This window comes from Alosa alosa, chromosome 7 (genome assembly GCF_017589495.1).
Source record: "Alosa alosa isolate M-15738 ecotype Scorff River chromosome 7, AALO_Geno_1.1, whole genome shotgun sequence".
NCBI lineage: Eukaryota > Metazoa > Chordata > Actinopteri > Clupeiformes > Clupeidae > Alosa > Alosa alosa.
The window spans coordinates 35,764,334-35,777,223 of NC_063195.1; the positions used below are offsets into that span (position 1 = coordinate 35,764,334).

The following is a 12,890-nucleotide window of genomic DNA, read 5'->3' on the forward strand; positions in this document are numbered from 1 at the left end:
AAAGAGGCCATGGCCCTGAGTCATTTCACACTATGACATCCTGTTAATACCACCAGGAGAAACGGTGCTCACACATTGCTTCACTTGGCCCACCACCCCCCCATGGAGCGGTTAACATACCCACGGATGTGCTCTAGTACCATCAAACAATGGAACAGAAAAAATGACAATGTAGCAGTGAAGAATATTCAAAGATGTATTTGTAAGATGCATGAGTTTAGCTTTGAAAAAAACATATAGGCTGCCTGTTGAAAATTCACATTGTGGGGGACTTTTAAGTTCATTATTAACACGATAACTTAGATTAGGTTAGATTAACAAGATATCTATAACTCACAACTTCATGAAAACTGAATGGGTGAAAAATGTGAATACACATAATTCTCAATTTGCCTTGTCTTCATGCAGACAGGACAGTGAAGGGGGACAGAGAGCTGGGGGAGTGGGAGAGAGAGACGGGGTGGGGTGAGGAAATGACCTCTGGCCAGACTCAAACCTGGGTCCCCAATGGCTCCTGGCATGGATGCTGAAGCCGCTTGCGCCACAGTGGCCCCAGCCCGTGCATTACTACTAATCTACAACACAGACACATAACTGAACTGTCGGTCAGCTGTGAGTATGCTAAAGGTCTTCCAGTCCCACTGTGTCCACCTGCACCTTGATAAAAAGGGTGTCGTCGCGCACATACACGGCATTCTTCGGCGCCTCCAAGTTGGTGTGGGAGACAAACTGGTGGTAACCGGCAGCCTTGTTGGCATCGCTGCGGGGCCGGTGGAAGCTGTCATTGTCAGTGTCCGGGGTGAAGCCCATAGTGATGTGACTCCGCGCTCCGCTCTGATCCAGCACTGAAAACACCACGGGCTGGTGGAAGGGCCAGGGCAGCAGGGAGTCAAAGTCCCCGCGCATCAGCATCAGGTACAGGGACAGGTGGCTCCCGCAGCCGGGCCCGTCGCCCCCCAGGTACACGCGCGCGCTCAGCTTGTAGCCGCTGCGGCTGGTGTAGAAGGGAGGTGCGCTGAGCGGGATGCCAGACTCTTTCCTGCGTCGGTACTCCCGGATCTTCCAGATGAGCTTGCCATCGTACGAGGTGGACTCTAGGTGGCGAAAGCGCTCCTCGTTGTTCTGCAGCTGCTCCACATGGATGGACAGGAGACGGCTGTGGCGCTGGCAGGTCTGCTCCAGAACACCTGAAGGGGCACGCGTGCAAACAGTCACACATAGCTGGATGTCCTCAGAGCAACCCTTACATTCAGGTATTCATCAGGGGCGCGTTTCCCAAAACCATAGTTGCTAACTAAGTTAGCAACTTTGTTGGTTGCAATGCAATTTCCCATTGCCAACCAACTAAGTTGCTAACAGGTTAGCAGCTATGGTTTTGGGAAACGCACCCCAACTAAGTTGCTAACAGGTTAGCAAACAGGTTAGCAACTTAGTTGGGGTGCGTTTGGGAAACGCGCCCCAGACTGAGATGGCAAGCTTATCAGTGTGAATTGCAGAATGTGTCGACGCTGCGGAAATCTTCCAGCATGTTCTGGGTGTTCTCACATGTCCTCTCACCCAGATGTTCTCGGAGGACCTCCGCTGCATCGACCCGCTGCCTGAGGGAGTCCAGCGAGGCTTTCAGGCTCTGCAGCTGCTCTTGGCCAAAGTCTGTTCTCAATACACACCTTAGAGCCTGCAGTTGCTGCTGTACGCTGGACACACATTCTCTCTGCTTCTCCAGAGAGCACTGACACACACACACAGGCAAAACATCACAGGTCAAAGGTTAGCTAAACTCCATCAAGGATTTGACTTTTCAGAAAACTTCAGGGATGTTCAGGTTCAACAGCTCTAAGAAGACAATTAGTGCTAACTTCTAGTGTCACGTCTTTCCACAAATAAAAGTCGTTTTTATATTCAGCTTTCTTACAAAAACTAGACAATTTGGAGAAAATGCTAAGTTAGTCACAGTTTTGATGATGCTTCAAGTGCCATCTTACCGTGAGGGCAGAAATGGTGCGGTCACACTTGGAGACCTCTCTGTCCAGCGTGTTGACCAGCAGACAGCTGTTCTGCAGCACACTGTGTCTGTGCACCAGGTCTTGCTGTAGCTCTTCTACCTGCGCACGTTAAGCAGTGAAGAGTGACAGACAGAGGAGTGCATTTGAGAGTGTTGAAGGAAATCTGATTGTTATACTTTGTGAATTGTTTGGTACTTCTTAATAACTGTTCTTACCTTTTTCTCCAGCATACTATTGCTTTCCAAAACCAGCAGAACATGGTGATTAAACTCAGTACTTTCATGGACTTGAACAAGAGCTCTCTTGGCCTGTAAAGGGACGGGGTGGTTAGTCTGTATCATCTACAAGACATCAAAAGTCAGTGAAGGTGAAATGTGAATTGTCAAATGTTTCTTCCTACAACATGACTGAGAGACATTGGCAGAACAAGAGCAGTCTGAACATGGGCATACCCTGGTGCTGCAGCCATATTTGCGGTAAGAGCAATCTATCTCTTCTTCAGGACACTGGTCAGCATGCTCATGGAGCTGGTGAATGGACAAGAGACAAATTAAAACTCAGATCCAGCTAGGTGGAGCAAAGCAAATTGAAGGTGAAATCTCACTTTATTCCTTTTTATCCTTTGAACACATTTGTTGGGACACTCCACTTCACCCTCAGGACAAATGGCTTGTTCATGTTTCTGTGGACATAAATGTAGCTTTATGTGCTTAACATTAACATCACCACATTTGCATTATTTGTTGTTGTTGATTCATTGCAGGTGACTGAAATAGGACACTTCCAACCTTCAGCTGGCCCAGTGGGAAAGGTTTTTTACAGTGAGTGCACAGCTCAAGACGAAACACGCAGCCACTCTTCTGATGCTCCTTCAGGTCTTTTCGTTGCATTACTTCTGTGCAGCCATAGTTTGAGCACTGTACAGACTCATATTCACAACATTTCAGGTGTTCCTATAAAACAGAGAGAGGGAGGGACAGAGGCAAGCAGTGACATATTCATACAATATTTATGATTTATGAATATTTTTAGCTACTTTAGCTATTTTATTATATTTGATTCTAGTCTTTCTACTTTACATTCGATTTCATCCATGTGGCATTTCCTGAGCTAAACTACATTGAGTATGGGTTTCTCTGTCATAGGTGAGTTTAAGCACAATTCCATGTCCTTTAAGCCTAATAATCGTCAACATCAGAAACATCAAAAAGATAAAGACAGACAGGACCAACATTCCGAAAGATGAATTAGGCCAACAAAGTGATTGAATGTATCAGGTGTAAAGCCAGAGGAAGAGCCAGGGGCTCGAAACGTTGCACGCAAAATAAAAAAAACCTTTCAAGGGAGCTATATGGTGTGCGGATCACTCTCTCTTATTTTACTTTTGGAGTTATTTCTCTGATCCAGCACCCATCCATAATTGTGAAAAGGGATATGTGCTACTCAGGTGTGAAGCCAACCTGCAAACGGCTTAGAATGGTCTTGTGTGAGCAGGCTGATGCATTTGTACAGTACACTTCCAGGTTTAGCAGTTCTCTTCGACAGCAGTTGTCCTGAAACACCTGCCATGACAATCAAATATTGTGAAAGGGTTTTCCTCTGTCTTTTTGCAGATTTTCGAAAACAGTATAGGCCTAACAGTACAGTATATTTTTACCTCGTCTGACTTGATAAGCATGTTGTCTAATGGACACTTTGGACTCGTTTTGCTGTCTCTGGAAAGGAGATAAAGATAATATTCAAGCATTTGTTAAAATATAGTCTATGAAAGACTACCAACGAGCAATGGGATGAGTCTAGCCTCCCATCAAAGCCAACTTACAACAGTACACGGATGCACTGATAGCAGAATATATGTCCACACCCTGCTTGGTGGGGATTCAGCACGACACTGTTGCAGACAGGGCACATGTACTGCTCCCCAATACATTCCACGAAGTGCAGAGTCCGGGCAGAAAGAAGAGACTCCAGCTCCCATGACTTCACACCACCACCACCACCACACTGTCTTGATTGCTCTTTCGACCATACGCATTCATTCTCCTCTGCGGACATGAGTATGATAGCCTATAAGTGAAAAACGTCATACAAATATTCACTTAAAGTAGGCTAACAATGCTTAGGTAAATATGTTACAAAGGTAGACTCTTCCACATAGGTCAATAAACTAAATCTAGTGACATAAACCAATAGGCTACACTCTACATTTGCAAAACAGAAATCCCCTTCCGAAACGGTGTGCTCGTAGGCTGACAGACAACATGACTTCCCTCCATATCCATCAGAGCTCACTAGTACCTCATTAGTAGAAACTTTTCATTGAGGCACAACAAAAGTGACATGCATGACGAGCATGACAAAAGTCTTCAGTGGGGTAGTTTATATGTTGCTCTCATGCACCTTAACTATGCTGATGGTGTGCGTAATGCCAGCACCAATACACTGTTACAACAGCGTTCTTAGCACTTCTGGGGAATCCCCATCTCATGCTACATAAAGACCAGTAGTTATGGCTCTTGTGGAACAACATTAACATGAATTTCATGCAATAAACCTGGTGTTTTATCTCCTGTTAAAGACGGAATAATATTTTATGTACAGCGTGTTATAGGATTAAAATAAATGTCATTTGAACTTGCTTTCGTTTTCACCAGTGCTGTTATTAAGCCAATGCATGATTTTAAAACTCACCAAATGCAGATATACCTCACAATTGAAGTAAAATGTGCGTAGATGTTACGGTCTGGATAGTCAGTTGTCCCACCTGTTCAGTTGACAGTTCTTACAGGAATATAGCCTATCTGCACGGGCTTCTTACGGTAGTCGCTCAAATCGCACAGCCTACTACGTCAGAACTGAACATGGCGCGTTGCCACTCAATAAGAGCGGAAAAAAGACATGACAGGAACTGTAGTTCATGCTGAAGAGAGAGCGAGAATAAAAACGTCCAATGTTTGAGGTCTAATGTCATCATAAATTATAAAGGCTATCCTACATCAATAGCCTAATAAATGCACTAATTAAGACAAAGCTTAGTAGCCACTTTACAGTTTGAGGCACAGAGTACCTGTTTAATAGTACAACATTATACAATAAACTACTCAAGTTAAATGCAAGACAGTTTAGGCTTCAGCATGCAGACATACAATTTTTCGGAATAACGACGTATGTGCATACAAGTGCCTGAACAAGTCAGTATAAAAGTCTTTACAAAGTGAGGTCTCCACAGCATGTGCGATTTCCTACCAAGGGCATGGGGGCATGACAGTAGGCTACCGCAAGAGGGAAGACTACAGTGAGGTCTAGAGGGCAAACATCCAACATCCCCATTGAAAGTTTAGTTCAGCAGCCTTCCTAGAAGTGTACAATATCTGGGATATTTAAAAAAAAAAAAAGCTTCTTACTTTTCCATTTTATTCAGCTTGTTACATACAAATACAATGCAATTCCACAAGAACTTAACAATCAGCCTTTTTTCATTTCAGTGCATGCCACGTTATTCATCCATTTAAGCTGTGATTTAACAAAACAAAAGAAAAAAAAAGACATATTCCATTTACAGCTTCTATGGTTGCCTTTAAATCAAATACTGTAGATCTATAGTTGAGATTTAGTAAACATGCCAAATACCATAGTGTTGGTGTAAAAATGCTTATTGTTCAGTGATATTCAGCTGTGAACAATTACAAGTGAGCATTAAAACCCCAAGACAAAGTCAGAGGGCAAGAGAAAACAACAGACTAAAAGACATGGAAATAAATAAACAAAATGTATGCTTTCAATACAAAGTCAATCGAACAAAACAGCTGCAAAAATGCTGAACAATGTGGAATCAGTTCCATAACAAAAATACATTGATTTTTTTTATTTTTTAAAAAAGACAAGAAGTCTTCATTTCACAACCCTTGGCTTACATACACAGATGCAACACCAGAGTATGTAATTCACTAGATAGCTTCATTGGCAGGATGAGAGTTTGCCTTGAATGTCCTTGCACCATAACTGGAGACAAATGACAACCAGTGGTTCTTTAGTGTTACACTGATCACAGGAGTGTTATACCAATAAGTGCATCAAGAATACCAATTCTCTTCAGAGTAACCAATAACATTACATATGCCAATTTGAAGGCAAAAGTACAAATATATTGAGATGTAACTGTTGTGATTAAAATAAGTAATTGTCCATCAACATATTGGAACAGTGACCTTCAACACAAATTTGTACGAAGTTTTAAAAAGCAATTTGGAAAAAAAAGAGACACAGTTGAGTTCATCCTCATTTTATCTTCCAGTTTTTAAGAACTATTTTCTCTTAGTCTTATAAGAGCACTTTGAAGGTTTAGGTTATGCCAGAGTTTGGACAAAACAAAATAAGAGTCCATAGCACCAAGTACAAAAATAAATAAATGCTTCTATATACAAATCACAAATGCGTATTTTAACAAATCTAAAATCACTGAGCATAAATGTTGAACATTACTAGGAACGACAAAAACACTCACAAAAAGTTCTGCCTGCCATGATATTTTGGAGTCTAGTGTTGACGCTCTGTGATTTTAAGATTGTGCCAACATAACCTCAGGTGAAATTTCAATTACGTTTTTTTTAAGCAAGTTATTAAAACACTAGGACATCTACACATGAATAATCATTATAAGTTATGATTACATAATTCTAAATGAAATGTTACATAAAAATCTTTAAATAAATACAAAACTACAGGTTTACATGTTTCCTCCTTTTTACAGACTGCTGGCTCTACAAAGAGCTCTTGTTATTTGGCTGGTAGTGCCCCAGGAACATTTTTACCATAAAAAGAATAAAGGCAGACATTTTAAAGATAGAATGAAAAACAATATCTGCTCAGCTTCAGTTCTTATAGGAGAAGCATGTGCTCAGTGCAGAGAAGGGGACGGTGTTTCAGGCTGGATGCCCATGAGTGTGGGGGGCTGCTGGACAGCTGGAGTAGCCGTGCCAGACGCCGAGGGAGCAGTGGGCGCAGTGGGGCGTGGGTTGAGGCGCGGAGGCAGGGGATTGGACGGCCTGATGAGGGGCGGAGGCTGGTTGAGGGTGGGCCGTGGTTGCAGGAAGCGAGCCTGCTGCTGCAGAGGTGGGGGGTGGCGATGGAGTGCTGGGGTGGCAGGCAGGGACGGGCGCAGCAGAGGTGGAGGCTGGTTAAGTGAGGTGGTGCAGCTGGCTGCTGCTTGACCTGAAGAAGCCTGCGAAACTGGAGACGGACCTGAGGCCAGAGTCACCTAAACACAGAGAGAGAGAGAGAGAGAGAGAGAGAGAGAGAGAGAGAGAGAGAGAGAGAGAGAGAGAGAGAGAGAGAGAGATGTTATTCTGTGAGCATCACCCCAGTAAGCATACATAAGTGGTTAACATCTATTCTGGAAAGAAACAGAGTAACATTCCACAACCTCCTCCTCTTCTTCATCTGTACTTTTCCCTGAAGGGGTGTTGGAGTTGTTCTTCGTGTCCTCGCCAGAGGTGGCGCTGTCCCCGTTTGGTGCACGTGTGCCTTGCTCTGCTTCCCACTCTTGCAACACCTCCTCCAGGTTAAATCGGCGACGATAGTTCACAAAGAAGTTCTTGACCTGCCCCACTGTCTTATTACCGATAACGTCGGCAATGGCCTGGAAGTCTTTACCGTACTTCCTGACACCTGAAAGTGACACATTTGAAAGAAAATTGGTTGTAACAGAAAAGATCATGGTGATGATGTTAAAAAAAGGAATAGAAAATGGGCCATGTGAAACATAAGAGTTTGCAAACATTCAAGAACTTTTTAAATCCTACCTTGTACTGCAAGTAGCTGTTCATCAGTGGTCCACCGTGCATTGACTTTTTGGTTACTCTAAAATGAGATTAAACAAGAAAGCCATGCTGGAAAACATTAGACTCTCTTTAAAGTATATATAATTGAAAAAAATGTTTCTGAAGTTACTAAAAAGTTTAAAATCTTTGTTCACCCATCCTACCTCGGGTAGACGGAGATCATCAATACCAGTCTCCATCTTCTGTTTAAGACTGCTGTTCAGTTGTTTGGCATTCTGAACCTAAACAGCAGTATGAAAAGAACCACATATGCGGTGAGCTAGTAGGTACTACTAATAAGAACTAAGTAAGGGATAGTGTATTGTCCACCGGTATTTATCGGAAAATAAGTCCCGACAGGGCAAACGGGATCGGTGGACAATACATTATCCAGCTTATTACACGGCTACTTGTCACAACGAGTCAAGAAACTTCACTCAGTGGGTCTTTTAAAATGATTTTACCATTTTGTGGCTTCCGCTGAGAATACAAATAGTCAAAGCCAAACAAATAGAACTTGAAAATTTCAGGTGTTGTGTGCAACGTATTACTTGCTGACGTCCACTTTCCATTGCAATAAGTGAACCAACTATTCGTGTAATGATATAAAAGACATATAAGAAGCAAACAACCCATTTTCTGTGACAGCAGTCTGTTATTTTCAGACGTTGGGAAACGTTGGGAAGGTCCATTCAAGTGAATGGAGTATTCTACGGCATTATGAACAGCTGTGTAATAATAAATGGTAACACACACACACTTCATCCAAATGTCTAATGCTACACACCACACCAGCATTACATTATTCACTTTGAACATTTATGTAGCGGCAAAAATAAGAATAGCAATGCGTTTGGAGCCATACCTGTCTTTTGAGGGAGACCAGCTCCATGTCCAGCTGACGGAGGACGGTGTTAGCAGCAGTAGTGCTACAGGACACGGCCACTACATCGTCCTGTGTCAGGTACATGCCTTTAGGGGGGCGGCACTTGGAGCGCTGAGAGTGGTGCCGGTGTTGCAGCGTCTGGTGGTCCCGCCGACCCAATCCGATTTTAGAGGTCATCATCTGTGTCTCCGAGTGGCTCTGACCAGGGACAGGATGGAAGAAGGGACAGTAAGAATGGGTCACTTTTACATGCAGTGTCTGAGTCGCATACATTATACTCCACATCAGTGAATGAGAATCATTCAGAATTCCAGTACCTCTCTCTTCGTCTCCTTAGTTGGATCATAATCACTATCATTCGCTTCAATGGGATTAGCCTCATCCATTTCTTCATCACTAAGGTGTGAAAATAATGTCTCAGTTCAACATCTCAAAGATCAACCTGACAATACTCTTCTTCACACTCATAGCAATTTCAATAAAAATGTCAACACATAACAACTCTCAAAACAAATAAACAAACAACAACAGAAAAATAATAATAATAGACCAATTGAACATGCCTTTCCTCCTGATTGTTTCTACTGGCCAACTTCCTGGCTTGCCGATCCATCAAGCTTGTCCGGGATCGGGTCTTCTTCCAGGAATAGTAGTACTTGACAAGACTGGATATTGATTTATCTGGCAACTACAGCAAACACAATACCACTTAGGATCTAATGATGGAACGCACATTTTTGACATTTCAGGAGGTTCACAATTGTCACCCGTCACCTTTGTACAAAACCAGTACAAAGCTACATAGAAGGTTGTATGAAAAACATATTATTGATTGTGATAATGCCATCTAGTGGTCCAATAACACATATTTAACCCCCTTAGGACAGAAGCCCTATCAAGTGTAAGATATATATTACCAATCTTCCTTTAGAATTGGACTGAACATTATGGGCTGGTTCACAGTACATGGATTATGTCTAGTCCTAGACTTAAAAAAGAAATGACTATCTAAATTGATTTTTTTTAGCCGAAATTTGGTGTTATAAACTACCCATTTATGATTTAGTGAAGTCTACACAAAAATATGGAATGTGAAGAAACAAGCTCTTGTCTTGGCAAATCCAGTAAGGTAGCCATTGGCATCATGTAGTGCACTGGACCCAAGAAATAAGTTGAAAGCATCTAAATCCATTCTCTACAGATCAAAATATATGAGCGTGAACTTGAGCCTGGTGCTGCCTTTACAGGGCTTGAGTGTGTCCAAATCTCTTTACTCTGCATATCGCCAGTCACAAATAATTTAACAGCATACAATTTTTGCTGCATACAATTAACTACCTCCCATTTCAAAAGGTAAACTAGATGTTTGCACTCCCAGTTACCATTTGTTGTATCCTGTGGAAACTCTTCCCATGGAAACTGAAAGCTTGTTCGAACAGAACTTTGTCCTCAACAGTCCACTCATCGGGGAAGGGAGTAAAGTTGGGTAGGTCCGCTAGAGATTTTTCTATGTTGTGCTTATGCCAGAAAAGCATGCCCAAAGCCTATTTTACGAATAAACACAACACAGATGAAATTGTTATCGCTACAAATAAACTAAACAAACACATGCTGTCGTGGTATTGAGCGATTGATGAACTTCACTCTTGAACTTGAAGTTTGTAAACCTACCTGCTCAACATTGTATCCATGTTTCTCTTTCGCAATGGCAATGTATTCATCCACTGTGAAGAATGCAATTGTTAGTTAATGTTAACACTGGATGAAGCAAAATTCAATCGCTCAAAAAAAATAAACAAAACCACGTGTTCAAATTTGAATTGGTTACACTTACATTTCGTGTCCAAAATAGTATGGTACGGAGACCACACTAACATCCCACCAATGTCTTTATCAGTGTATTTTGTCGCACCTGCACAATGTCGTAAGTGTGTTAGTATTTTTTTTCCATTTCGGTCTTTCCTTTCCTATATTGTTGCAAACTAGAGCCTAACGTTAATACAAGAGATCCGACAGTTGAATCTTGCCATAAAATCAACAGGGGTAGTAGAAGTGCTATGACACTGTGACGACACTGTGCGACCAGGTAGCCTAGGAGCTGCTAGCATCTAGCACGAAAATACAAAGTCCATTATAACGTACAGGTACGTGTACGAATAAAAAAATATAAACAGCATGACCCCGACAATGTGATAAGTTGGTTAACTGAGTGTTTGCACTAAAATAATGTATATTTTCCTTGCTATCGTATTTTCAAAACACACCGAGGCTACCACCCCAGGTAGCATGAGCCTTTTTGCTAATCACTTTCAGTGCAACCAACGTAAGCTGAGAAAGGCAAGTTAGCCTTACCCGGGTCGTAATCGGGAATGCTTGCTTGATAGTCAGATCCCACACGCATACCCACATCTGCAAATAAATATGAATATGTGTTATGGCATCATTACATACACACTAATTACACTGCAATTAATGACCAAAGTCCAGACAAAACATGTAATGCATTCGTATTGGAAATAAGTGTTCGAGGCTATACCGTGCTCGTCGTCACTGCCACTCTCATCAGAAAAATGTCCATTCGAAGCATTTGAGGGACTTTTTGTTCCATTAGATCTACCTTTCCCAAGATATTCTGAACCTTTATCCATCATTCCCGGCATTATAAATATGAGCGCTAAATAATATTTCTAAAAGAAATTACAGTTAAATGCATTCAATGCACAAATTATTCAGCTTGTCTCCCTCAATAACCCCACTGCTACGCAACTGTGACACCGTGCCACAGTCAAGTATTAATCCTCCATTGCTGTGCAGAACGATCTTACACTTTTCCCTATAAAATGACATTGTTGTACATACGTGTAAAAACATATTGTTACATAAATGAACTAAATGTAGTTGATTGAATTATTTGCACCTTTGGCTTAATCAAATCTTCAATGTTTTGGGAAACTATTTCTTCTGGCGGAAGGTTCTGTAATATATCGCAATTAAGATGTGTAAGACTTTTGGTTTCTCTGATATGGTGGAAATTCAGCCGTGTTTTTTTAGGAATAGTAAAATATTGTGACAAAATAGGCTACTATATTTTGTTTTCAGTCATCGCTATTGTTAAACAACAACATTAACTGGTCTCTGCAATGGCTAGATATGTTAACTGAAATGCCACTAGGTGGAGCTACACCCATGCATTTTGTTATGCCCGTTAAATAAGATTGGCCTGCACTTTTACCGGAGAAGGTCCTTTCATAGACTAGGACTACTGTACAGGCCCCAGAATCAGAAGACTACAAGATCAGTGTAGGCTATTGTATGAGTCTTGGACATATCAGTGTGCATGCCAATACGGTTCAGTAGGCTAGCCTAGGCATAAGATTTACATTTAGTTGTAAGATGCCTATCTCATCTTTCCACTAATTTTGTTATGTGTTTTATTGCATTTGCAGTAAGGCCTTGGAAATACAGTATAGGTCTACTGAATAGGCTATCAAGTCTAAAGTAAGCTATAAAGTGTTCAACTGTAGGCTAATAGGCCACAGCTACCTGTGTGGCATATCAAAATATGCTGATTAAAAAGGCCACTCTTTTCTTCACAACACTGATGCATAGGTTTGCAACTGGCATGCTAACAGCAGGAATGTCCACCAGAGCTACATACAGTGCTCATGAACTGTATGTAGGCTTAAGGCCAAGTGCTCACTTGTATGGGTTTCACTAAATTTCTGACCAGAATTTGAGGGACATAAACTTTAACTGTATGGACATAATCTTATATATTTTACTTAAACTAATGAAAAACGACTGTGTTGTATTTACATTTATTTGTAGTGGCTTTTTCAAAATACGTGTTAGCCTGCACTTACCTAATTACAGCCTAGGTTTATTACAAAAATCTACATGGGTAATAGTGACTAAACAAAACGCATGGTCATTATTGTGGTTTTAGCATAGCGCTACCAGAAATACTGCAATGGTTTCAAGGTCAAATAAAAAACAGATGTGTTTGGTTCAACTTTATTTTCTAACATTTAGTAGGCTAGGAAACGTACTAGTCTATTAAAATGATTTCTGGCTTGACTATCACTAACCAATTTCTTTCATCAATGTACCGCCTTGTGTCTGCAACATCTTCAACGTTTCATTTGCTTCGCCATCGTTTGTAGATGTAGTCGTGAAGTGTCC

The 12,890-nt window shown here is 41.5% G+C and overlaps 2 protein-coding genes across 4 annotated transcripts; both read right to left on the minus strand.

Moving 5' to 3' along the window:
* Positions 1-183: 183 nt before the first annotated feature.
* traf5 (Tnf receptor-associated factor 5) lies at positions 184-4,825 on the minus strand. 3 transcript variants are annotated; one of them, XM_048248506.1, is made up of 11 exons: positions 4,710-4,825; positions 3,826-4,070; positions 3,661-3,718; positions 3,464-3,565; positions 2,792-2,956; positions 2,608-2,685; positions 2,456-2,530; positions 2,219-2,311; positions 1,983-2,102; positions 1,546-1,729; positions 184-1,187 (listed from the first exon to the last, which is right to left on the minus strand). In XM_048248506.1, exons 2-11 carry the CDS (start codon positions 4,056-4,058, stop codon positions 622-624), a joined length of 1,674 nt encoding a protein of 557 aa, XP_048104463.1. In that variant the 5' UTR covers positions 4,059-4,070; positions 4,710-4,825; the 3' UTR covers positions 184-621. The 3 variants fall into 3 exon arrangements, with proteins under 3 accessions (XP_048104463.1, XP_048104465.1, XP_048104462.1); XM_048248508.1 differs by having other exon boundaries at positions 1,558-1,729; positions 4,695-4,825; XM_048248505.1 differs by having other exon boundaries at positions 4,695-4,825.
* Positions 4,826-5,046: 221 nt separating this feature from the next.
* rcor3 (REST corepressor 3) lies at positions 5,047-11,463 on the minus strand. Its single transcript, XM_048249082.1, has 12 exons — positions 11,245-11,463; positions 11,061-11,117; positions 10,543-10,620; positions 10,380-10,432; positions 10,091-10,252; positions 9,272-9,396; positions 9,026-9,104; positions 8,688-8,906; positions 7,987-8,064; positions 7,805-7,862; positions 7,426-7,670; positions 5,047-7,260 (listed from the first exon to the last, which is right to left on the minus strand). Exons 1-12 carry the CDS (start codon positions 11,366-11,368, stop codon positions 6,901-6,903), a joined length of 1,638 nt encoding a protein of 545 aa, XP_048105039.1. The 5' UTR covers positions 11,369-11,463; the 3' UTR covers positions 5,047-6,900.
* Between the last annotated feature and the right edge of the window lie 1,427 nt (positions 11,464-12,890).

What these genes read in the sequence shown, in the direction of transcription:
- rcor3 (XM_048249082.1), bottom strand. Translation starts at nt 11,368, where the DNA reads ATGCCGGGAATGATGGATAAAGGTTCAGAATATCTTGGGAAAGGTAGA. An exon ending in TCCACAGGATACAACAAATG is followed by an intron (nt 9,397 to 10,090) that starts GTAACTGGGAGT and finishes TGTTTGCTGTAG; the next exon opens with TTGCCAGATAAATCAATATC. An exon ending in AGAAACAATCAGGAGGAAAG is followed by an intron (nt 9,105 to 9,271) that starts GCATGTTCAATT and finishes TTCACACCTTAG; the next exon opens with TGATGAAGAAATGGATGAGG.
- traf5 (XM_048248506.1), bottom strand. Translation starts at nt 4,058, where the DNA reads ATGTCCGCAGAGGAGAATGAATGCGTATGGTCGAAAGAGCAATCAAGA. An exon ending in TCCCACTGGGCCAGCTGAAG is followed by an intron (nt 2,686 to 2,791) that starts GTTGGAAGTGTC and finishes TTATGTCCACAG; the next exon opens with AAACATGAACAAGCCATTTG. An exon ending in AATATGGCTGCAGCACCAGG is followed by an intron (nt 2,312 to 2,455) that starts GTATGCCCATGT and finishes GTCCCTTTACAG; the next exon opens with GCCAAGAGAGCTCTTGTTCA.